General features: G+C 31.3%; 2 protein-coding genes across 2 annotated transcripts in view; one reads left to right on the forward strand and one right to left on the reverse strand.

Annotated features, from left to right (window-relative positions):
• LOC149480882 (neuropeptide CCHamide-1 receptor-like) overlaps positions 1-24,585 on the reverse strand; it is a 127,658-nt gene that overhangs the window by 28,264 nt on the left and 74,809 nt on the right. The gene's annotated exons all lie outside the window — the stretch shown is intronic.
• Positions 15,284-23,822, forward strand: LOC149480884 (uncharacterized). Its single transcript, XM_089706076.1, has 4 exons — positions 15,284-15,323; positions 22,664-22,886; positions 23,013-23,074; positions 23,149-23,822. The coding sequence occupies exons 1-4, from the start codon at positions 15,284-15,286 to the stop codon at positions 23,187-23,189; spliced, it is 366 nt and encodes a 121-aa protein (XP_089562202.1). The 3' UTR covers positions 23,190-23,822.

A 24,585-nucleotide genomic window follows, 5' to 3' on the forward strand; every position in this document is an offset into this window, starting at 1 on the left:
AGCGTATTCAATAAGACTAAAAGCGTTTCAAGTAAATTAATGCAAGGTTTGAAAGATAAAAATTTCAGTATCTCAAAGATAGTCTTTCTATGAGTATAATATCTATGAAGCTTTCTAACCTAGAGCAAAGAAAATGCGGTACCATTCTTAAATTAAATTGCATTGGAATCTATCAGGTATTTTCTAGTACCATTTATTGCTCCTTTATTATTAACTATACTTCTATACTAATATTATAAAGAGGAAAGGTTTGTTATTATGTATGTATGTATGGTTTTCACGCATAAACTACTGGACCGATTTCAAAAATTCTTTCATCATTAGAAAGCTGCATCTTCACTGAGCAACATAGGCAAATAAAAAATAAAAAAATAGAGATCCTTACCAAAAATGCAATAATGTAACCCAAGGTGTAAAAAATTCCTTAATAAAAATTCTGTCATCGCGTGCGCTGCGGAATCTATTCCTTGAAGTACGAGGATGGTTCTTATGAAAAAAAAGTAAACATGTAGGTTCACGGTCCACGGGCGAAGCCGGACCGGACCGCTAGTTATCTATAATTAAAAACGTTAAATGTAGAAATATTTTACGTTTTTCTATTTGTAAAATCAATTAAGGTGGAAATTATAAATACAAAGGATCTTGAGTTAAATTCTCGTTAGGAACTTAAAAAAAAAACGTCTTATAGTCATAATATAGCCTTAATAAACATTAACTTGTGCTTTTTATTTTTAAATTATTCCAGGTTTTTCAAATATCTTACAATAAAAAATTATAACATGCGTAATACGATTTCGAGATACACAATATATAATCATCTTCATATTTGACATAGAAATGCGTTAAAATCTTTATATTTTCTGTGTCGTGACTATTCCAGCAATTGTATCACAAGTTTTCGTTCATGTGTTCATTTAATTAAATAGAGTATTTCATTAATTAGCCATCTATCGTCTTTGGGAGTCATTGATGTAGGTATTGCTTACTGTAATAAATATAGAATCAATCACTTACGATACGTATAATATGTACGTGACAGAATATCACGCTATTTTATTAAGGTAAAAGTTTATGAAGACAGGTGAAAATCCACGAAATGCGTTATTATATTTAACATGAAAACTCTGTTGAACATGAAACTGTTTTCAGAACAGGCAGTAAATGTAAATCTACGTACATATTAACTTAGAATCAAAAGCGCTTCTAAAATAAGTGCTGTTGAATATAAAGTTTTCAGTTTTCTATTTATTTATATACACGTCTTGTAGACGTATTTACGTTTCATTATCTGTTAGTAGAATAGTTATACATATGCTAACAAATAGAACATATAGTTTTCAATTTTCCAGTATATTACATTAAAGTAGTTTTTTTTAGTAATCTAGTATCGATACTAAAGCATTGTTTGGTACCCCAGAGCGCTTTATGGAAAGACTGGGAATGTTTATTTATTTTATTTGCATATGGAAAGCACATGTCACTCATGTGACGTACGCACGTTTGATCTTCCAAGCGTATAAAGCCTTTTTTTCAAATATCTCTCGGCTACACTTTACATTGAAATGACATAAAACTGAAAGCCGACCAAACCGCGTTCAGTTATTCATTGATTCAGCTGAATTGGAGCGAAAATAACTGATAACGTAGATTTTCTTAAGGAGTCCCTAGACGGTAATGCAAGCATGGCATGTGTTTATGTGAATTGTCATGCTGCATGGGTGTAAAAATATAAAATCATGCATTTTTTTACAGTTCACCTCCAGTCTGAATATGGTGGATGAACTTTATAAGCTATTGCATGACAGCAACTGATGCAGCAAGCTGCATGTCAGTCTAGCTTGCAGGATAGAAAATAGAATTCGCGTAGCTTCATCAATCATCTACCAACCAGCTCGTAGTTTGCATGTCATTCATTTCAATCATCGATCCAAATGCTAACAAAACGTGATTAACTAATATATGGATAGAAAATGTTTGTTACTCGTACACGCAAAAAGCAAGCGCAGGATCCAGATTGTTTCAATATAGGTAATATTAGTAATAACTGTAGTACTTTTAAAAATTAACCAATAATTAGTGGTATCATTTCCACTAATGAAATATGGAACATTTTCTTTGAAAGTTTAAAAACTATTACATTACATTATATATCTAGATTACGACGCAGCTTTCTTAATCAATTAGCTAGGTTTGACTTGGTGTTTATATTTCAGTTAGAATAAGTAGAATTAGGAGATAGTTTGATTGTCACGGTACAGTGTATTTGACTTTGAAACATGACTCGATTGCTAACAAAACGTGATTAACCAATGAAACAGATAATTGTTGATCTATTTCTGGATACAAGAACAATGATAATTTGAGCTCTACGCCCGAAGGCAAAACTTTTAAAAATAAGAATTTTACTCTAGCGTTTGAAAGGCGATGTTTTATTGTAATTTTTATTCTTGTCATGCTTTTTGACATTTTTGAAGTTACGTATAAAATTAAGTTAAAACCCGGAATAATATCGGAAATATTTTTTAAGTAATAGTCACCAGCAAGAAGCTTATATCTAATACACTGGAGATTGCACTATGAACGTTTACTTGTCACGGGAAGGTATGACCTTGAATGACGCCTGGTTGTTTTTTTGTCCCTTTCACACCTAACTTGGCAAGTGGGTGTGAAAGTGATGAAGGAACAACCAGGCGTCATTCAAGGTCATACCTTCCCGTGACAAGTCAACGTTCATAGTGCAATCTCCAGTGTATTAGATATAAGCTTCTTGGTCACCAGTCAAATTATTTAAGAATTTTGGGTAATAATTGTTCTTTGATTGTAGTCATTTTTAATTTGAATTATTAAAATATCAGGCGACAAAAAATAACTACGTAAAGATTTATAAAAAAGGTATAAAACTAAATTAATTCGCAACCATCAAGCACACAATTATTCAATTGTAGACACTTCCTGAAATAAGCGAATGCTTTATTCAATTACCACGTAGTTCATAAAAGGAGTTCCACGAAGCAGTTCACAAAATTCAAGCAAATGAATTTGCTGATGTTATCAAATAAAAGCGAAGTTTAACTGTTTCGGAAACTTGGTTCTTGAAGACACATTGCTTCGATATGTTTTACCCTTTGATAAAAGTATTTTGTTGCTAAAAATAGAACTGCCTACTGAGTACGCGTATATATATAATTTGTTTTAAAACTTTGTAAAGTTGATATGAACATCGTATGATACAAAAAGGATGGTAAAAGTTATTAACGTTAAAGTTATTTTTAGTTTTGTCACTTGATACAGTCAGTGGGTTATACAAGTTAAAATTTAATTATGTTGACCTTTTGAAATTATGAGGAAAATATTATTATAAATTTACTACTTTATTGAGCATTGTATTCAGGCACATACAGATAAGATAACGTTAACCAATAAAATTCGTAAAAATAGACATTCAGTAAAAAAAAGAGTTTATATTTTTATAGAACCTTTTTAAAATAAATTTCTTTGATACTGAAGGTTTTATTAATTCTGTTTATGAATTTTACCGTATTTCTCAAGTCGTAATTTTCTTGTAAAATATTAAAAGGAAATAGGTTTTAAATTATTTTTATTTTTAATTTCAGTTGGTAGGTACAGAAAAACTAGAACATGCTAGAACTCAGAAAGCAATTTAAAATAATCGAGTAAAATATCGTGTTTAAAAACTTTAAAGCATTCTCTTGATTGCTTTTTCACATTTGATGTTTACCAAATTTTTTTTTCATCAACCGAAATATTAATCTGTTTAAAGTTAATTGATTTCCAAACCTCGATCATTAACAGTTCATTAGATTGCAATCGGTTTATACTTTGTGGTTTATACAATATCATATTATAATTATAATTAATTCACTTTGGACTACCTGGAAAATGGCATTTGACATATTATATTATAGTATTTTGTTTAAATTAATCTATCAAAAATTTCGACTACTATACTTCCTTCCATCGACTATTTCTATAACTAATATTGCTATGTGTACACTGTGTTCCACGAGATATCGTAGTAGGTACATAATATAATATTAACATTATGCCTCGGTTATTAACTCGGTTAGCCAATCCAAACGGTATATCTGCGAAGCATTTCAACAAAATATCATGAAGGAATATGATTAGTATATTAGAAAATATTTTATTTTTTTCTTCTTTACACTCTTTTAGCTATAGCGCGACATCATTTGCGTAGTACCAGGCTACTATATACCTGATATGCTTATCGAGACTATAATCTATATTAGGAACTCAATCTCATCCAGATTCTATTAGCTGTAATATACTTAGTATCTAACATCCATTCTTCCTCATAGATTTTTACGTTTAAAATATATGAAGGATCTTGTTTTACGTAATGTATTTTAAGTGCATGAACGCAAAAGGCTCAGTCATTTGGAAAATCTATCGTATACATGTAAGTGAATTGTTATCCCTACACCGTAGAGAAATTAAATTAATTGACTCAGTGATTAGTACCTTGAATACATTAGTATCCCAACTGATCCTTATCAAGTAGATTAATAGATTCGAAACGAATCGGCCAAATAGGCTCGTAGTATGTTACATGTACTACGTGTAGATCTTCAGTTGTTTAGTTTGATATAAAGAAGAAATTCGAACGAGTCATCTGCTATCTTCTAAAGAATATTGTAAGGCAAAAAAAAATGTTCTATAAGTTATGGCATTATTTTGTGAAAATATTACATAATCTATACATGACATTACAGTAGAAGTAGATGGACCAAGTAAAGAACCAAATCTAAGATCCTTCATGTTTTCCTTCCTGATCCTTCATTCTCAATGAAAGCTATAGACGCCAATTATTTTTAAAGATTCATCCTAACTGTGCGTTTTGTATTCGTATTATAATAATATGAGAACTACAAATAGTATCATACTATACTCGTATTACTAACTATTGTATCATTGTTACTTGTAAACTTGTACATTAGACACAGTGGAAGTTGAGAGTGCAATATAAAATATTTACGTGTCTTGAAACACGTCGAGGAAACTGCGCTTCAATTTCCGTATTGCCCCTAGCAGTCACATAAATACTTTTTGTTACACCTAATTCGTAACGAAAATAAATAATAACCGTAACAACACTGCCCGCAATAAAATAGCTTTGTACAAACAGTCGATGTAAAGAGAAACGCTCGTAACTTCATCTGATTTATTTCCACCGCTTTTCTTTAAGAACTTACAAATTATTCGGTCGTTAATTCCATTGAGAAGTAAATGTTGACTGTGCACTGTTTATGCTTTCTGTACACAGTTGTGAGTTATAAACAGATGTAACTTGGGAGTGGCTGAAGTATCATAATAATGTGAACAGCTAATCAAACACGAAGATCATTTTTATGCATTACAAGAAGAAGAAGACAAACACTTAACAAAATGCTTAAAAGGTGTTTCAGAGAATGTGGTGTAGGAAAAACATTTTTAAAATCCAAAAGAGTAGTTCCTTTTAAAAATACATACTTAATATATCTTTTCGCGTAACTAATAAATGACGAGAAAACAAGAACACGTTATATTGACGAACGCTTTTACAGGGAATTCTTGGAAAAAATGATAAAACTGTATTCCTCTTAATATTCTGTTGATATGAGTTTCACAGTGTATAGAATAAAAATTCTTTACAATGCAAACTAATTTACTTTTAATTAAAACACAATCAATGTAAAATCGCTGTATAAACCATAAACCCAGTACGTAGTTTAATTAAGCTCGCAGTGAATATAGATATCAAGCCACAGAGTAGGATAATTAATTGAAATTCAATACAAATGCTGATTGGGCATCTGTCATCTAACAGGCAGCTTTATTTATCTGTGCCCATATTTACCTAGAATAATTCATTCCTTTGATACTACGAAGTGGTAGATATTATTTGCTGCTGATATGAAATGTTAACGTAACATTAAGCAATTTTCATTCTTGTTAATTTTATGTACACACAGAATAGATATCTGCTGTTGAGGATTAAAATCCATTAAAAATTTCCTACATCTGTGAAGCAAACGAAAGCTGAAAGGTTGTGCTGACGTTGTGGCTTTTAAAAAGCACCTGAAATCCTAGATTTGTTCACGAGATTATAATTTTTTAGTTTCGTAAGAAACGCATTAGTATCAGGTCGAATAATAGTACATATTGTATATTACTGTTATAACATTGTATCTTTTTTATTATAGAATGTGGCGAATAAATCACTAAATTAATCATGTAAATAATTAATCAAATAAATCTCGCCAGGATCTAATTGCCATTGCCACCATTGGTAATTTCAAAACCTCCTGCACCAAATCTTAAATTTACCGTGACACTGATTACCACAAGCAAGCTGCAATGTTAATAAATTAACAAAGTTATGTAACAATAACAACTGAATAAATGAGGTAAGATAAATATGGTAACAAATGGTACAGATACCTGACTCAGTCATCAATCTACGTAAATGTAATAATATTATCCGTGATATAATTACGGTTTTTGTCACCAGAATTGAACGATCACCGTGTAAGATAAGTTTCCTTAGGATAAAAATAAAACGTTTATTTTTCAGATTATCAGATTATATATAATTCATCATGTCACAAATATTATAGGTATCCACATTACAGAAATAATTTTTGAGTAAATAATTGCTATAACAATCAAGCATAATACTATTTTATTCGATAGAAGAGCAAAGTTATGAATAGATACAATTTATTAAGTAAAGAGAATCTTTTAGAAAAAAAATGAAGTAATTAACAGCGTTCATTTAATGAAGACGTTTCCATGCCAACATTATAAACAAAAACACTATTGCTCCAATTATTCTTTGTCTACCCTTCAGGCTATAACTGCCATTAATAATATTATGAATGATCCTTTTATATCACAATAGTTCATGTCCATTCACAACTTATAGCTTTTTAAGGCCGTATTATTTGAAACTAGGGTCTAAGCGAATTCAATGATGTTCAGTTCAGCTTCGACCTTTTTTCCAGATATTCTTAGAAAGAATCTTGACAGATAGACAGATTTAGGGAAAGACTACGAAGTGATATGCTATACGGTATCCGTTCCCGTCAGGGAATCCTTTACAAAGGCATATATTATTACATTTCTATATCTATTGACATTTAAGAATATCTATGAAGAAGTACTACTACTCGCATATCGAATTTCGGAGAAATTTAAAATAGATTTATTTTCTTGTAAAGACGATATACCGTAATAATAAGTAATTATTATTTATGAGACATTAGATTTAGGTCGTGGAAGAACTGACCGCCGCGGCCGTAGAGTTGTTTTGTGGTAAATTGCGAAATACTACACTGATTTTTATTTGTAAAAAAGAAATAAAAATGTACAGTATTGCTCATAAAAAGCCGTATTAATGTAAAAGGTTTTGTATTGTTTAAGGTGCTTCAAATTTAACTTAACATTTAAGCCAATTTTGTTTAAGAATACTTGTTGTTAACTGACCCTTTTTATTCCAAATGGTGAATATACTTTTGGAACATCTGGAATCCTAGGTCATCATAACCATTTTTTTCTATTCTGAAACTAACAACTGAACTTTGTAATCAAACTGACACTTCATTTCAATTCTATAATTCCGACCACGTGCGTAATTCGAGAAAGTTGAACCAGTGCATCTCGAAGCTAATGCATTCCAATGACGCAGCATCGTCTCGGTCGAAGCCATAAATCTTGCTTTGCTATCGTTGAATTTCAGTTTGTTTAACGATCACATGCTTGTTATTATTAACCAAGATCTCGTTGTCATGCTGAATCTATCGGTTATAACTGCGTATGCAATTGCGCGCTTGTTTTTGAATAATTATTAAGACGAAACGGGTATGAAGATAATGTGTTTTATAGGGATAGCTCATGAATGTATTTTAAATTAGATTTATAATACAGTTCTTATAATATTTCATTGCAGAAGAATATATCTAATCCTAAAACAGCTTAGATAAAAATAGAAGCGTTGAAGAGGCTTTGCGTTTAAGAAGTTCAAAGTTCACAATAAGTTTTATAAAAATAATATGAATGAAGATTTATATTTAAAAGACTGCCCACAATGTGAAGATTAAACTGAAGATCATAATATAAAAGTTGAAGAAGAAACGTTTGTGGAGAAAGTGCACACTATCGAACCCGCTTGCAGTGATATAGTAGGTACTATGCTAGAACTAACATAAAGTGACTGTACCTCTTAAATTCCATATTATCCCCGTCGAATTCTAACACTAGACTTTACTACTATCATATATCAGAATCGTATCATAGACATATCTCAGCGAATCTTCGTACAACATGATGAATCATGACTGATATCGTTTCGACACACATACATCAATAACTCCGAATAAGAGCTTTTACGCGATAGTGTTGAGTGATCTGAAGGACTAGGGGCAAATATAAATAATAAAATTTATGTATTTAGTACCGAAATAGATTTATGTAACGTTTATGATGTGTAGGTGGAATTTCAATGTCAAGTTCAATGGCTTGTATAGGTAATGTATTTCTGTTTTACGGCTGTGTTTTGTATTGGTGTATCATTTGAATATATGGTTTGCTTTCTGAGGTTGGCATGTAGATATATATTATTGCATATGTATTTATAAACATAGACAAATGTTAAAAAATATTGGTGTTCCTCTTTGATAAATACATAACCTGAAAATAACGAACATCGTGGATTACTAAAGCTTTTCGTAGATCATCTTAATGGACTGTTAGTACCAAAAGAGAAAATATATTTATTGTTTAAAGTAAACTGTGTCATGTTTGATTCATAAATAATTTTAAGGCTTTGAAAAGTAAAAAATTGTATAGGCACTCAATACGATCAGCGTATTCCCGATCTATCAAATTCAAATGAAGTTATAGGAAATCATGTTTCCTACACGTGTTCTGATAATCTTTTCTACCTTTTTGCTGATTGTATGGGTTCAGTTTTATAACAAGCCTTTTATTGCTTTCTGAAACTTTAGGTGCTTAAACTACATTTTTAGGGTTTCAAATCACAAAAAGAAAAAAACGGAACCCTTATAGGATAACTACATGTCCGTCTGTATATCTGCCAAGACCTTTTTTCTCAGTAACGCGTGGATATATCTGAAATTTATTTACTTACCAATAGAAACAATATGATGTATCTACAAGACAAAGCATTAGTTTTGCAAAACTTCAATATTCAATAAAAAATCGCTCTTTATACTTACATTTTCCTCAAACCTTTTCAATAATGATAAGGAAAATGTCTGAAAATAGATTTTATAAAAGTCAAATTGTATGAAGGAATTTTATTCAGTTTCCAATATGATGGTTTCTTTAACGAGGGACGTTTTATCGTGCCAGATTTCACAGTTGTAGGTCAACAGGCGCTCTATAGATTTAATGTTGAAGTATGAAGTGACTAAACGTCGAGAAATTCGTGTGTGTGTGTTCTAAATTTCATACATTTTTGTTACGGATTTCTTCAATTATTAATTGTTAAGAAGTAAAAGTTTACCTGCAAAACACTAACTCATGCATAAGCAAAAATGAGTGTTTTTTAATCATTCAAACATTAGCACACAATAATAATTTTAACCGTAGAGCACTCAGCAACAATTTGTTGCTATTTCACTATGTTACTATTTCTGTATCATTTATCAGTCAATCTTGCGTCGGGCTTAAAACAAAACACGCTATAAATACGATACAAATTAAAAACAATTCAAGAAAATAAAAGTGAATTATGGATGCAGCGGTCGCTACTACCAATAATTTTCATCATTTTGTGCGTTGGTGGAGTATCTACCTCTAGCTAGTCATTGACACCTCATAATGCTTACTAGCTGATATGCCGTAAATGTCAGCATAGTATATTCGCAAACCGAAACCAAATTTAACGTATAACAATGGGTTCAAATACAAAATACAGTATTCCAAAATTAATAATGCGCATGCAAATCTTCGCTAATTGTCGTATTTCCGAAAACACTCGAATCATTGATTCGTAAGAGCCCTAAACAATACACTTGCATTTTACACCTTGATCAAAAGAAATAGAAGTCAATTCACGGTCATACACAATCAAAAACAAATCGGTAGGTGACGGTAGCCTGTCAGTCAAAAAACTGAAAAATCCGTCAGTCGTCTTTAAATATTGGTGGTGACTACACGCGTTCGCTCTGTGTGGAATTATATAGAGCTGCTATTACATACCCTTCTTGGTTTTTAAAGGTGAATTGAATTAATCGATGAAATGATTTACACAGGTGATGGCAGTAGGGAAAGTGAAAATGAAGAAGAGCATAATGAAAGTTCCGATGTATCTAAAATGACAGAAATAAAGATAATCCCTGATTTTGATTGTTTTTTTTTTTAATGTTATAATATTGAAGAATGATCAGTACTGTAAATACTTTTGAGCTGAGATTTTAATGATTAGATTTATATGGTTTAAATGTAACCTGTGTTTGAAAACAATATTTTATACAATATGTATGTTGTGTTATTTTAACCTTCATTTCTTCCATCATTACACCAGCTTCAGTAAGACACTTTAAAAGTACAATAAAATTTTCCAAGTAAATCAATCCAACAAAGAAAATATGTATATTCGCAATCGTGGGGTTATCCTCGCTATTTACTTACAAGGAATTATCGAAACAAAATCGTTACTTACAAATCAATATTAATCTCTTTTAGCACAAAACACATAATTTGACTAAATTATGCATGAAGAAAATGCATTTAATCACTCTATATAAATATCATCTTCGGACGCTCCGAGAATATGACAGTTGCCGAACAGTGACGAAGATTTCTATGCGCATTATTACTTTTGGAGTACTGTAGATAGATACGATGCATTTCAACGATAATTTGAGTGCATTACCACAGCATTACTATCAGTGACCACAGATTAAAAAAGTCCATAGACTAGTGCACACAATTTCACAGATAAAACAAATATGGTGTTCACAGATAAAATGTGCAATACAAAACCACTTAACTCTGCCAATATTAATTAAAGCAGTTACTGACTTTAATAAACTAGGCTAGCCATTATAAATAAAAAAAGGAACCTCAAGAATTATAATTTTAGATTCATCAAAGTTATAAAAGGTTGTTAAAAAAGAAAAATGGTATAATGATTAAATATTTTATTACGTAGGAATATGAATATTTTATCGACATTCTAATCTACAATACGTATTGAATTATGTATCAGATATGTACTTAATGCTTAATAGACAAAGTTTTATTGATCGAGTGTTTAATTAATTGAGTGTGGCAACATTTTCACATTTCCCGTCCATCCGTTTAGCAGGATTGACATGTAAACATACAAACATCAGGGATGGACGTTTGTTTAGATTGGAATCAGGTCAGTGAGCCAAAACTCATTGAAATGCGATAAGGCGTTTGTGTTTAATTAAGACACACACATAAAAGTTTGATGTTAGCTAAATATTTAACGTTAAATCAATTTTTTATTTGTTTTAGCACGAGGTATATTGTTTGGTGTTTTAAATACTGTTGTTCCAAACTTTATATGCCGTCTTAGAGTTCTAACACGAACGGCAAGTTGTGAACGGCAGAGTACGGTAACGGCAAGTAGCCTCTGCCGTTCACAGCTTGCCGTTCGTGTGTTAGAACCATGTTAGAACTCTTATTAAGTGACTACCTATGTATCGTGCATTTATTAAAGAACATTTCTTTCAGAAGCCCTTTAAAATAGTCACAATACATACAAAAAGAGTAAATGGATCAAAACATATTTTGTTCAAAGGACAAAAACATCTAAAATATATAAAAAAAGACTAAACGCATATAGTTTGTCTGCGTTTTTATTCATTGGGAATTTAAATAGATTCACAATGTACATTTACTTTTGTTAGATCTCTCTCTTATGATTTCAAAGGTTAAAAGTTCAATACCACCTTTTAACATATTGCTCCCAAAGAAGCATACGCTGCGTCAAACGTAGCACAGTGTATAAAATAATGACCACGTAATTTACACAATATCTACTTAATTATATTATACATAAAAAAATGATCTTTCCGTCTTTGTGTTTTTTTCGGACTAATCCGGACTTTCATAGGAACATAAGAGGCGTTAATGTATCAATGTATATGCTTCTATTTATCACAAAATTACTTAACATTTTCCCTAAAACCAAAAGCCGTGTGCACATCTAGCTTCATATAAAAAGACAATAGAGATAAATATATGAAAATGTCCTCCAAATTGACAATTGAATCTAGACATATAGCGGGGCGCGATCTTTTAAGCCCCAAGCCCTCGTACTAAGAGTTTTTGTCGAAAATTTATTATTCTACACAAGTGTTCGCGATGTTTTATATTTGCCATATATTTTCTTTTAAACGGCTGGTTTTAGTCACTTTTTGCACTTAGCTAAAGGTCATAGACGCAATCTATTCATTTGGCAAAAACTTCGTGGATCCGTATCGTGTTCCTCACTTAATATAAATGCAAATCTGCTGGTGTTTATTTGTAGCTAAACGAAAATAGAAATTGTTCTCTTACAGCTGTATTGCTGTGTAGATGTAATATGTATTATTAAGATGGTTTGGTTGCTTATCTGTTTACGTGATATCTCTACCCGTGTTACAATCTAAGCCCACCTGTGTTTCATTTCAATTAAATAATAATACAAACATATAATATACCAATTACATGATGATTACAATTTAATTTTAAAAGGCAAGTTATATTGACTGTTAGTTACAATTGCTACAAGCAATGCTATAATAATTACAAAATTATCTAGCATTTTAAGCTCGCAATATAAATAATGAAAGTTCGGTTGCTATCGTTATGAAAGATGTATTTTTTTTTAATTTACATTGAGGGAACAATAATTTGATTTAATTCCCTACTTAAAGATGGATGCAAAACTACAGCTGTAATATAACTCATTTCTGTGTATTTCTCAGCAAAGTATGATTAATCCACGATATTATTAAGACGTTTATTTGACATCATTTAGTAATTGGAATATTTCCAATCCCTTGGTGACTTTGAAGGGATTGCTTTATAGACGGTATTTGATAATTATTCACACTTATTGTAAGTGCCATGAAAGGAAATTGTTGTTATTGATGTTAGAAACTAAATCGAAAATTATTAACAGCAGAAATTTCACGGCTAAACTGCTGAATGAAATATGAATTAAGTACTAAATTTTTAATAGTTTTTTTTATTTGCGGATTGTATTTATATTTTATATAAATACATATAAACAAATAATATAATAACTTTATATAGGAAAAACAATCTTCTCGTAAGATGAGCATGTTTGGAATCAGATTTTATAATTTCGTTAATCTTTAAATAAGAAAGCAAATCTTGAAAGCGGTTAATAGTAGCGAAAAGCTAGTATAAATATGATATGGTTATTATACTATTAAATTAATGAATATTGTTTGTTTGTTCCTCCAACTAAATGATTTGGAGTTTCGCGTACGGATAGTTAATAATCTACATAAACCTAGTTTAAATTTGTCTCATCCGATTCTAGTGAACTAGTAGTTTACTTAGTTGTTTAGATATTAATATAAAAACTAATAGATAACGTTTTAAAGATGGTAGCAATTAATTATCGCTGAGAAATAACATGCCTTAAATAAAATAAAAAACTAAAGTAGCTTAGGTGATTTTTTGTCACTATATAAGATTTTTACCGTAAAAAATTTAGTTCGGCATTCGAAAGTTGGAATGCATGTTTTTTAATCACGCAAAAATAACCAAGTATTGAATCAACACATAGGCTCAAATGCATCTGTTACGCAAAGCGCGCTTTATTAAAACAAATCGGAGTAAACACGGTTATTTTCACTCGTCTGTGTCTAAATATTTCTCAACATGTTGCCAATTTCCCTAACAGTAATTGAATGGCTTTTATGAGATGACGAATGACGACTGACGTATTTGTTCATTCATTTTAATGCGACGCCTTAAAGGCGGTGGTGGTATGCGACATGTTGATAATAATATCAAAGTTTTTCGTGAGAATTATTTTTTCAAGTTTTTTGAGTATGTAAGATTCCTTTAATGCTTTTTCTCCGTTTAACATCGTTGGTTTGCCAGTTGTAAAAGAAACTGATCGAGTTTAATCAACACAAACTGGTTATTAAGAAAATGAAACCACTAACCTTAATTTTCTCCATTCCAGGCTTGGTTCTAGTATCAATTCATTTTTAGTTGTCAATTTAAATGTATGGCACGTAACCTCTTAAACTTGAGACTCGTTGAATCATGTTTTAAAAACATACAATAGTGACGTCTGAGCTAAATGACTGTGTGCAGACTGGCAACTTATAATAGGGTAGAAGGAACATTCAGATTAGCTGGGGTACTTTCCAACTACCCTCACTCGTATTAATCAAACAGTTAAACTCATTTAGTGGTAATTTTACTATGCATAACTCGAAACGTTAACGTGTTTTAGTTTAAGCTGAAACGAGCTGGTTCTTGGTATTCATTTCAACTTTGCGTATACGAGTTGGTACATCTATCACTAAGAAACTGTTGGAACAGTAAAGTTTAAATAAATAATAGAGGTATGTATTTCAAATATTAAAATAATATTTAATATCATGGTGTGCTATATAGAATTAATAGACCTAAATTTATTTCTTTGCGTTTAATGTTAAATTATTTCTGATATGATGTCGAGCTATAACTTGTTAAGGTAGGAGAAGTTTCTTTCACTGTTTCAGTCTATATAAATCAAATAATTATTAAAAATTCAAATTCAACATTCATTATTGTGATTCACATAATACGTTATAAGGTTGGTATTACATACATATTGGTATTGGTATTACAGTATATTTTTTTAGTATTCAAGTCTCTTACATTATATAATCTTTGTCACAAAATAGGTACAAATATTGCATGTTTTTCTTCGGTATTATGTTCCAAAATATATAAAACATCTCCTCAAAGTTGAGATACACGTTAACCTTTATATTATCGTTAATGGAAGTGCTGTTAAGTTGAAACTGAATCCTACAACGACCCCATATACCTTTAATGTCATTTCAAAAGCAAAGGTCACAAGTCACAAATCAATGGTTTTGTTTATGGTTAGTGTATTTTTAGTAGTAGAAATGGGTTTGACATATCGTCGGCATATTTGTGACTGATTTCTTTAAAGATTATTTAACAAGCAATCTTTTTTTAAAGAACAAGGAGACAGTGAAATGAATGTGATTTTTTTAATAAGATGTTGAAGAATAACATTCCTTCAGCTTACAACAATAAAGGTATGTAACTCAATATATTATGTAACAAGTTGTGCATTTTTATTTGATCGGATATAGAGCGCACAAAATTAAATTTTAATCATGTTCTAAGGAATGTTTAATATTTGCGTTTTTCCTCATAATATACTTTTTCATTTAAAAGTTCCTCGAAGCTTCCTTTATTAATTGTATCTTTTATCAAATATTATGATGTATTGTGATTAAGTACACTCGAAACGGTTTTTATTGTGATTTATAAAATAAGGAAATGGAAAAATATTTTATTTAATACTCTATAAAATATGAGCTGAAATGTGTTTAAAGATAAATATGATAAACTAAAAATCTTTGTTATTTTATATCTCAAATAAGAAATCGTAATTAAAATTTAATTGGAGTGGAATAACTGCGTGATATGCACAGTATTTATTATTTCATTGTAATACTGTGGTGATACGTTTACAAAATAAATTAATCAACAACGTGTTTAATACTAATCCAAAGAGGTCATTTAATTATATTGGACACCGTATTTATCGTTCACTTAAAAACGAACTTCATAGGAATGAGGTGATTTATTCGTGCAACGTTTTTCGTATTCAAAGCATAAATCAGAGTATCGGAGAATAGTCATTTAAGTTTTGTGGAAGTATCGTCAGAGGTTACTCAAAGTTAAATGGTCGATGAAATCGTTCAATTTGAGTTGAGCTTTATGGTATGATAGTTGGAGCACGTGATGTTGGTCGTCTTAGATTAAAGGAGGAGGATTTTCCTAGATTTTGGATAATTTTATAAATTAAAGATTTTAACAGATTTTAAACGGGATTTATTCATTAAATTATTATTCCGTCGTTTCGCACACTTTGCTCTCTTCTTAGTGTCCGACCGAACTTTCGGTTTCGGTTTCGGTTTCGGCCGAGTTTCGGCCAAAAATCAAGTTTCGGCCGCAGTTTCGGTTTCGGCCAAAATCGGCCGAAACTTTTGCCGAAACCGAAACTTATTTCGCAAGTTCAGTGAACTTAGTTCACACACGTTCACGCTCGCCTAACTTCGTTTTCCTCGGCAACGCTTTGACGGACGCTGTCAAAACGTTGGTTGACCCACGCTGGTGGAAACAATTTTTGATTATCTATGTTGAGATTGGAACTGGGTGTAATTGTAATTTATAATTATTATTTTTATATAAGAGGTACCTAAAAGAGACTTATTATTCTTCTAAGTACAAATACCAATCCAAAGTATTAAAGACTCTTTAATAAAGAGAAAGATCTCAAAATACCAAAACTTAGTATTTAAAGTAACAGTAACAATTACTGATTTGATTTAGATGACTGATTTTACCGAGAACTTAATTTGAAAAAATAATAAAAATTAAATTAATATTTAAAAAATATTATTTTTTTATTTTATATTGAATAAATGATTACAACAAATTTAATATACCTACTGTGTTTTCCTTTCATGCCCTAATTAAGGCAATTACATGGTTCAACGACCTTAATGATTCTGTCACTATATTTGAATTTGTTTTTTTAACCGCCCTCTATAATATACATCATTGTTGAAGTAAAAGTGACCAAAGATTATGGAATTGTAAAATGTATCGTATTGTATCGTAATGTGTTAGTGGTTTCTACCTAATTTATGTTTTCTCTGAGAGGCAGTAACATATTAACATTTATAAATAGTAAATATTGTGTACTATGTATGTTGTAAATGTAATGTAGGAAGACTCATCTTTCAAAATTAACCGTTATAAGCAAAGTCTCTACTACATGACCCATTCTGGAGACCTTAAGATGACTAAGCAAGTAATTATAAGTTCTAGAGTGGGGAACAGTTAAGAAAACACCGATTTAGAAATTAATTTTATTCAAAACGGACTCTACTATATTCTGGAGACCTGATGATGGCTAGGGTGGAGAACATCTCACCTACAGAGATATAAAAGATGGAGTACATTATTTGACGTAATTCTATAGAACGGCCTCTACCATGTCATGGTGTATCGAATGGTAATGGTGACCAGGCAAATGTATTTAGCGTTCTCTGTATATCTCTTCATACCTATATTCCTACGAATTGCATGCATGCATGAAGTTGCATGCATATATTCATAGGAATATATGCATGCAACTACACATCGAAAAAAATAGAGGAACGAACAAGAAATCACGTCTTTTTCGACTTGTTATGTATTTTGAAGTTAGTTAGAGGTTAATTTTTTAAATCCCTTACGTCTTTGAAATGACGATGATGAAAAAAAATGTGTTTCGATTTTTAAACATTAAATTTTTTTTTCATTTCCACAACCGCACATCCCGTCTCAAACTGAAGTATCATCCTCATCATCTGGATGCATGGCGATCTAGTACAGTGCGATTCACCCGGCACTTTTTGCCAAGAACAACATCGTTGTGGAATGAACTTCCATCTGAGGTGTTTCCAAGCGTCTTCGACAAGGAGATGTTCAAAAAAAGGGCATATAAACATCTTAAAGGCCGGCAACACATTCGCGGTGCCCCTGACAACGCGAATGCTAATGGGCGGCGGGCTTCACTTTCCATCAGGTGACCCGCCTGCTCGCTTGCCCGCTTAACTATTAAAAAATATATATTATACCCATTTAAGAGTTTGGTGCCTATTTATCGACTATTTATAGCAGCTTCAAAACAAAAATATTGTAACGTGTTTTAAACTGAGTTCATTTATTTCTACTGTTTATCTTTGAACACATTACAAAATGAATGATTTTCCTGCGACTGAAGTTACCAGAGCCATAGCTATGACTGATATGGGTCATACCTTCCGTTCAAAGAATACAGTGTTAGTTGTGTCGATATCTATGGTAATCGAATAAAATAAAATAAAAATTTTAGGATTTACCGATAGCCCATAAAAAAGAAGTAGGGTAGTGTCCTACCATACTTTTCCGGTGTGACCACCCGCCATACCGACGTGAATGCGTTGATTTAAAAAATAAACAATTCAACCATTTGTACCAGGCTAATTTTTGCACAGGTAATCATCGTCCAGTAGCATGTACGAAAATCGCCATGCCATACTTTTCAGACAGTTCCAAATGGTCGCCATACCGCCAAAAATCAGCAATTTTTTTTGCTAAACGATTTGTACCACCTTAAATTTTATTAAAGTGAAACTTTTATTACATCGTCTCAAACTTTTTGGTCTGTGTAGCGCATGTCGCGTGTATCGCGGCTGCCGAGTAGGTATACCTACTCGGCAGCCTACCGTCACGCGACATGCGCTACACAAAGCAGTGTTCGTACCGTTCGAACAGTTTCACTTTTACCGTGGTTTCATAAAACCACACAACATTTATTTTCAACAGCTCCTGAATGATCATAAACAGAAGTGTGATAATGCCATACCTATGGGAGGAGGCGAATGTGTATAATAAAGTTTTTCATTGTAAGATTTTATTCGGATTTTGAACGGTTTGTAGCAGTATGGCACAAATTTTTAACCGACTAATACTTTATTAAAGTACATATATTATGTATTAAATAAAAATAACTACGTTAAAAAAAAGTCGGTGCCAACAAAGTGCCAAGCACTAAGCACTTAGTATTAAGCCCGTGCACCGACATCAAACCTATTTAATAAATAGCACATATAAATAATATGTAGTATTTAATAATATCAAATCTCTTTTATTTTTTATTTTTAACGTAGTTATTTTTTCCTCTATTAAAAGTAAGGCAAATATAGTAATGGTCACATTCCGTCACATACTTTCCAAATAGATATTTGCCATAAATGCCATACTGGTACGAATCGTCAATTTTTTTTTACGTCTTGGCTTAAATCTCACAATCGTCCGCCCCATGTTTGTAATCTGGGATAACATTTTCTAGGTAGAATTGTATACAAACAAACAAAATATAATGATCCCATACTATAACAAGTACATATTTTACGTATTGTACAGTCGTATTTTTGAAACGTGTCGAATAAATAAGTTTTTAAGCACTTTTCCCCCTACTAGAAGTATGGCAAATATAATAATGGACACATTTTATCTAATACTTTCCAAAAATCCAAATGCAATACTGGTATAAATCGTTTAGCGAAAAAAAACATTCTGATTTTCGGCGGTATGGCGACCATTTGGAACTGTCTGAAAAGTATGCCATGGCGATTTTCGTTCGATTTTCGATTGCGATTTTCGATATTCGCTACTGGACGATGATTACCTGTGCAAAAATTAGCCTGGTACAAATGGTTAATTTTTTTTTAAATCAACGCATTCATGTCGGTATTGTGGTCTCGAAATCACACCGGAAAAGTATGGCATGACACTACCGCCTACTTCTTTTTTATGGGCTATCGGTAAATCCTAAAACTAATGTATTACAAATCGTTTGACTTCCGTAATTTATCCGATGAGTTCGACTTAAGCCCATGCGACTAGTCTGCCGGTACCACTGTTCTGACCATCATTTTTCTTTTTGTCATTGCGTACTAAGACCACTGTAGAACCGCCATCCTGTTACAAATGACCCAAAATTTTGTGTCAGTATCTATCCCGGCTTTGGGTTGTTTTGGACCCTAGAACAGCAATTAATCTTTTTTAAAAAATATTCAAGGCACAGGGAAAGTCTGGTTACTGTTTTATAGGTATGTGTTTTCTGATAATATTTTACTGTCAAAAATTATCAACACTGGATATTATTCAATGACGCCTTTCAAAAACAAAACTAATTTACAAACAGATTTTTATATCTTTACATACCTATTTTTAACTTTCATTTCATGAACTGCTCATGTAAATACCCATTACAATCTGGTTTAATTTAACAAAACATTCAATTCGGTGAATTTTAGCGTTATTTTGCAAAAAAAAACCGCACGTACAGTCCCCCGTCCGAGTCGAACTGACACCGTCAAATTTCGTCGAAAATATGCAATAGAGGTGAGGTTTTATGTGGGTTTTATTATAAATTCGAGTTTTTTCTTGATAATTTAACGATAATAATGAAAATTGAAAAAACAATCAATACAAATTGTTACAAATATCATAACATATTTTTTGGTATAAATTTCATGTATAAATATGTAGCCGTTTTCCTAACAAAATGCGTTTTATGTTCAAAAAGGGGTTGATTTATATGTATTTTTTTTATGTTTAGGCCGTTCTAAAATGAAAAGTAAACAATACACTTTGTTAATTATATCCTTGAGTATCACATATATTTTTTTTAACACAATCGTACCAACAGTTTCCTCAACAAAATTCAATATGTATAAGGTGTTTTTCGGTTTTGACCATAGTAATCCCCTTAAGGCAAAATAATAGGTAAAATGCACCAAAGTTCAGTATTTTTAGAAATTTCATACTAGGCCACGTGAGTTTCGGTTTCGGTTTCGGTTTCGGCCGAAACTGAAGCCACGGCCGAACATTCGGTTTCGGTTTCGGTTTCGGCCTGGAAACCAGTTTCGGTCGGACACTATCTCTTCTTGTATATAATACTCGCGTAAATCAAACACAAGAAAATACTATAATTGTGAGGATTTTTGTTGCTGTAAAATAATGGTAAAAACTATGTAGGTACCCACTCAAACAGCAGATACTTTCAATTATTATTACCTATCTTAGGGCGTATTCAGAAAGAAAGCTGGAAACTTATAAGCGCTTACCGGCGCTTGTCAGTGCAAAACATGAGCTAAGAGCTTAAAACAATTTATATATTTTAATATATTTATCCACGCACAGTCTAAACTACTAGACCGATCGGGCTGAAATTTGGTATGCAGATAGCCACTATGATGTAAACATCCGCTAAAAAGTATCCTTTTGACAAGAAAATTTATTTTTATCTAGCGAACGAAGCTAAGGATAACAGATATATATACCTAAAAGGAATTAAATTAAAATAGATACAGCATCCAAGCTCACACATAAAAATTTCCAGCTCTTACTACTTCTCGAATTTCGAAGTAAATTACTTTAGGATTTACAACGTCACTTAGAACCGAGGCTTAAAAATATATCTTATAAATCTCGATGTGTAGCTGTTCTTACATTTTTAATTTATTTCTCACAAAAGGATTTATATTTATTTTATATATAAGTAATATAGTCTTGTTATTTAGATTTCTATGATAGTACCAAACATTAAATACTTTTGAGAGTATATTTATGTTTCAATAAGTTTTTGCAGGAGGTAGTTACAACTTACTTAAGAAGGTAAACTAAACTTATCGGTATAATCAATTAAAATAACATTGATTAATTTATTCTTAATTTTATAAAATGTATCATATATGGTGTACAATAAAGAATTTTTCATTCATTCATTCAAAATAACCACCTATTAGAATAACCACCTTGCCTATCAAAAATTACAACGTTACTTTATAATAACCGTTGGTTATAAATCACACCGGTATACAATAACGATTTATAACTACCGATGCTGTATGCACATTCAAAGAGCCATAACTCGCAATTAAGATTTCTCAACAAACAGGCGATTTCCCTTCAATATCCCGTCATGCATCACATACAATAGTTTTCTCATCCAAAAATACCTAAACCAGATGTCCATCACGTAAACATCGACACGATAAGTGCGCTCTTTTATCGATAAAATAATAAAACTGTCGATAAACATCGCGTCGTCAACGACTCTGTTTGAAATACCTATAGGCTGTCCTTGGATAACTCAAAGTATTTCAAATTGAGACTTTACAACGGCTTTTATTCTTTATTTACGACGCTGCCAAATGGCGAAACATTTTGAGATGTACAAATTGTTTTTAACACGATAATATAATCTTTATATGCTGATAACAATTAATTGGATATCGTTATTAACGATGACTGACTAAAGGCTGTGATAATCTTCACACAACTTGTATGAATCCTTTAAAAATCAAATATAAAAGAAAACAAGCTTGATTAAAAACGTTAGGTATCTTTATAAAAAAAAATTATTGGCTGAAGCCAATAATTTTTTAAATATAGCTTGAAAGCTAAACTTTAAGGTGATGAATTAATTTTTCTAACATTTACGGCCCTTTTTAAACCTTCGTAATTTTTATATTATTAAAGTTGTCGTGATGAAAATTCTAGACAAGAAAGTTCAATAGTAACACAATACGTCTACCGTTTTAGAAACATGATTCCATGATATTTTCTCGATAGAAAAAAAATACAAAGTTCTCATTGTTATTTTTTTTTAATCTCTGGCATCTTCAAAATAACAAACGTAAAGTTACGACTTTTTGGATATTAACTATAAAATATACAACCTATACGTCTACCGTGTTAGAATTTTGAAATATGCGATGGTTTTGAAATAAACAAGAAATACTTGAAATTAGCGCCTGACCAGCCAATATAGCGAGAGCCGCCCTGTACCTTCCTACCCCGATCGCTGCACGAGTCATTCCCGCTACGGCCGTCACACGGGGAACTTGTGTCGCTTGCGCAATCGTAAAAAAGGGTGACAACACGATAAGACAAAATGAGACAAATGGGGACAATAAAGAAAATAAGAAGAAGAAACATAAAGGTTGGAGGAAAAAGAATGCTTACAATTGGAACAAATTAATGAAGTAAGTTGGTTTTATTTTAAATTTGATGATAATTTTATTATAGACGATGTTTGATATGTACCCCTGTTTTAAGTACATAACGAATGTGTAAGATTTTTTCATTTATAGCATAAATAATCTTTTCAGAAATCCGGAATCCAGAAGGAAAATAAACCCACTGATTGTTCACAATGTGAACCCACTCCTTCGTAAGTACCTTTATTCAGTCAAAAATGTATGTTATCAACGCTCTACTGGTTTTATCGCATGATTCCATTTTTAGCAAAAAGCAACAAAGTGCAAAGAAATAAAAAATCATGGTGAACTTAGTGGAAGTATGGTGGACGTAATATGGAATTATGGAACAGAAGCTCGTTGGAGTAGTATTATATTTTAAAAAAATACGAAAAAATTTCAAGAATTTCTTAGTAGGTGGTAGATAAGTATGTTGTATAAAGAATTTGATGTTGATATTTATTTCATTTATACTTACTACACCTGTGCGGGAAATTGCTTAGTACTAAAACCGGTTTATATTCATATTTACATAGTAATGTGAGTTTTCATTTCGAAAAATTTTGTGTAAGTATATTAAATTGAGTTCCTGGGTGATCTGGAAACACAATTGGGCCCGGAGGATGGCGCTGCAGTCACTCCTCCTAATCACATGAACCGATTTGGATGAATATTTGTGTGCACATTTCATTGTTGTGGGATGATTGGTTGATTCGTTTTCACATTAGCTAATATTATGTATTTTTGTTGTTAGAAAGTAAACTTAATTTAATGTTTATAATACATTATTATTGGTATAAATAAGCCAGTGTTCGTCTCACATTGCTGTACCTGCCTACCTATCCTACCAGGGCCTAACTTTGTTCTGGCTATTTTATTTTGATTATTTGTAATGAATAATTACAATTATAATAGAGTGCAAAAAATAAATACATGCGTCAATATATTTTGTGTTTTTTTTAAACAATTTTTTTATTTAAAAAAATATCATTCCGACCGCGGCTTTGCCCGCGTGGAATTAGGTTATATCGTGAATCCTGTTTTATCCCACAGAAGTGTTCAGTTCGGATAAAAAGTATCCTATGTGTAAATCCAGGCAATTAGCTATATTTTATCAAAATTGGTAATGTAGTCTTGACGTGATTAAGTAACAACTAACAAAAAAATATACAAATTAACATCCAAAGTTTCGCATCAGTTTTACTGTATTAGCGATATCTTCCACTCTTGACTTTGACTGAGAAGAATTAGGGTTTATAACTTCTTTCAGAAATAGTACCTTTCATTTCTGGGCATGATGTAATATCTACGTCAGCATCAAATTCTATCTAAATCAATTCATTAGTCCGCGTAATTAGGTACCATTTCATTTTTTCAGAGTAACAATATTTTTTGTTAAAGATTATTTATAACCTGTATTATTTTGTCATAAAGTAAACATTACGAAATAATAATAATTAATAATTATTAATAATGTCTAAGTAGTTGTTAAAAAGAAGATAATTTTGTGTTTATAAGCAAGAAAATAAAACCAATAAATCAACAATTAAATGCAAATCCAACTTTCGTCGCACTTACAAATCACTACTGCTTAATTTACAATCATCTTAATTTTATTTGCTTTGACTATACGTATCCTAATTTATAAATTAACACATTATACATATATATACCCACATATAAATACATATAAATATTGATTTTA

Source organism: Colias philodice, chromosome 17, assembly GCF_061535455.1.
Source record: "Colias philodice isolate Cphi_HAF_F1 chromosome 17, ilColPhil1 Martin Lab GWU primary, whole genome shotgun sequence".
Lineage (NCBI taxonomy): Eukaryota > Metazoa > Arthropoda > Insecta > Lepidoptera > Pieridae > Colias > Colias philodice.

Excerpts from the sequence above, each read along its gene's own strand:
- LOC149480884 (XM_089706076.1), top strand. The coding sequence starts at position 15,284 with ATGTTGAAGAATAACATTCCTTCAGCTTACAACAATAAAG. Across the intron at positions 15,324-22,663 it reads TTCAGCTTACAACAATAAAG|CCAATATAGCGAGAGCCGCC; the intron begins GTATGTAACTCA and ends GCGCCTGACCAG. Across the intron at positions 23,075-23,148 it reads CAATGTGAACCCACTCCTTC|CAAAAAGCAACAAAGTGCAA; the intron begins GTAAGTACCTTT and ends TTCCATTTTTAG.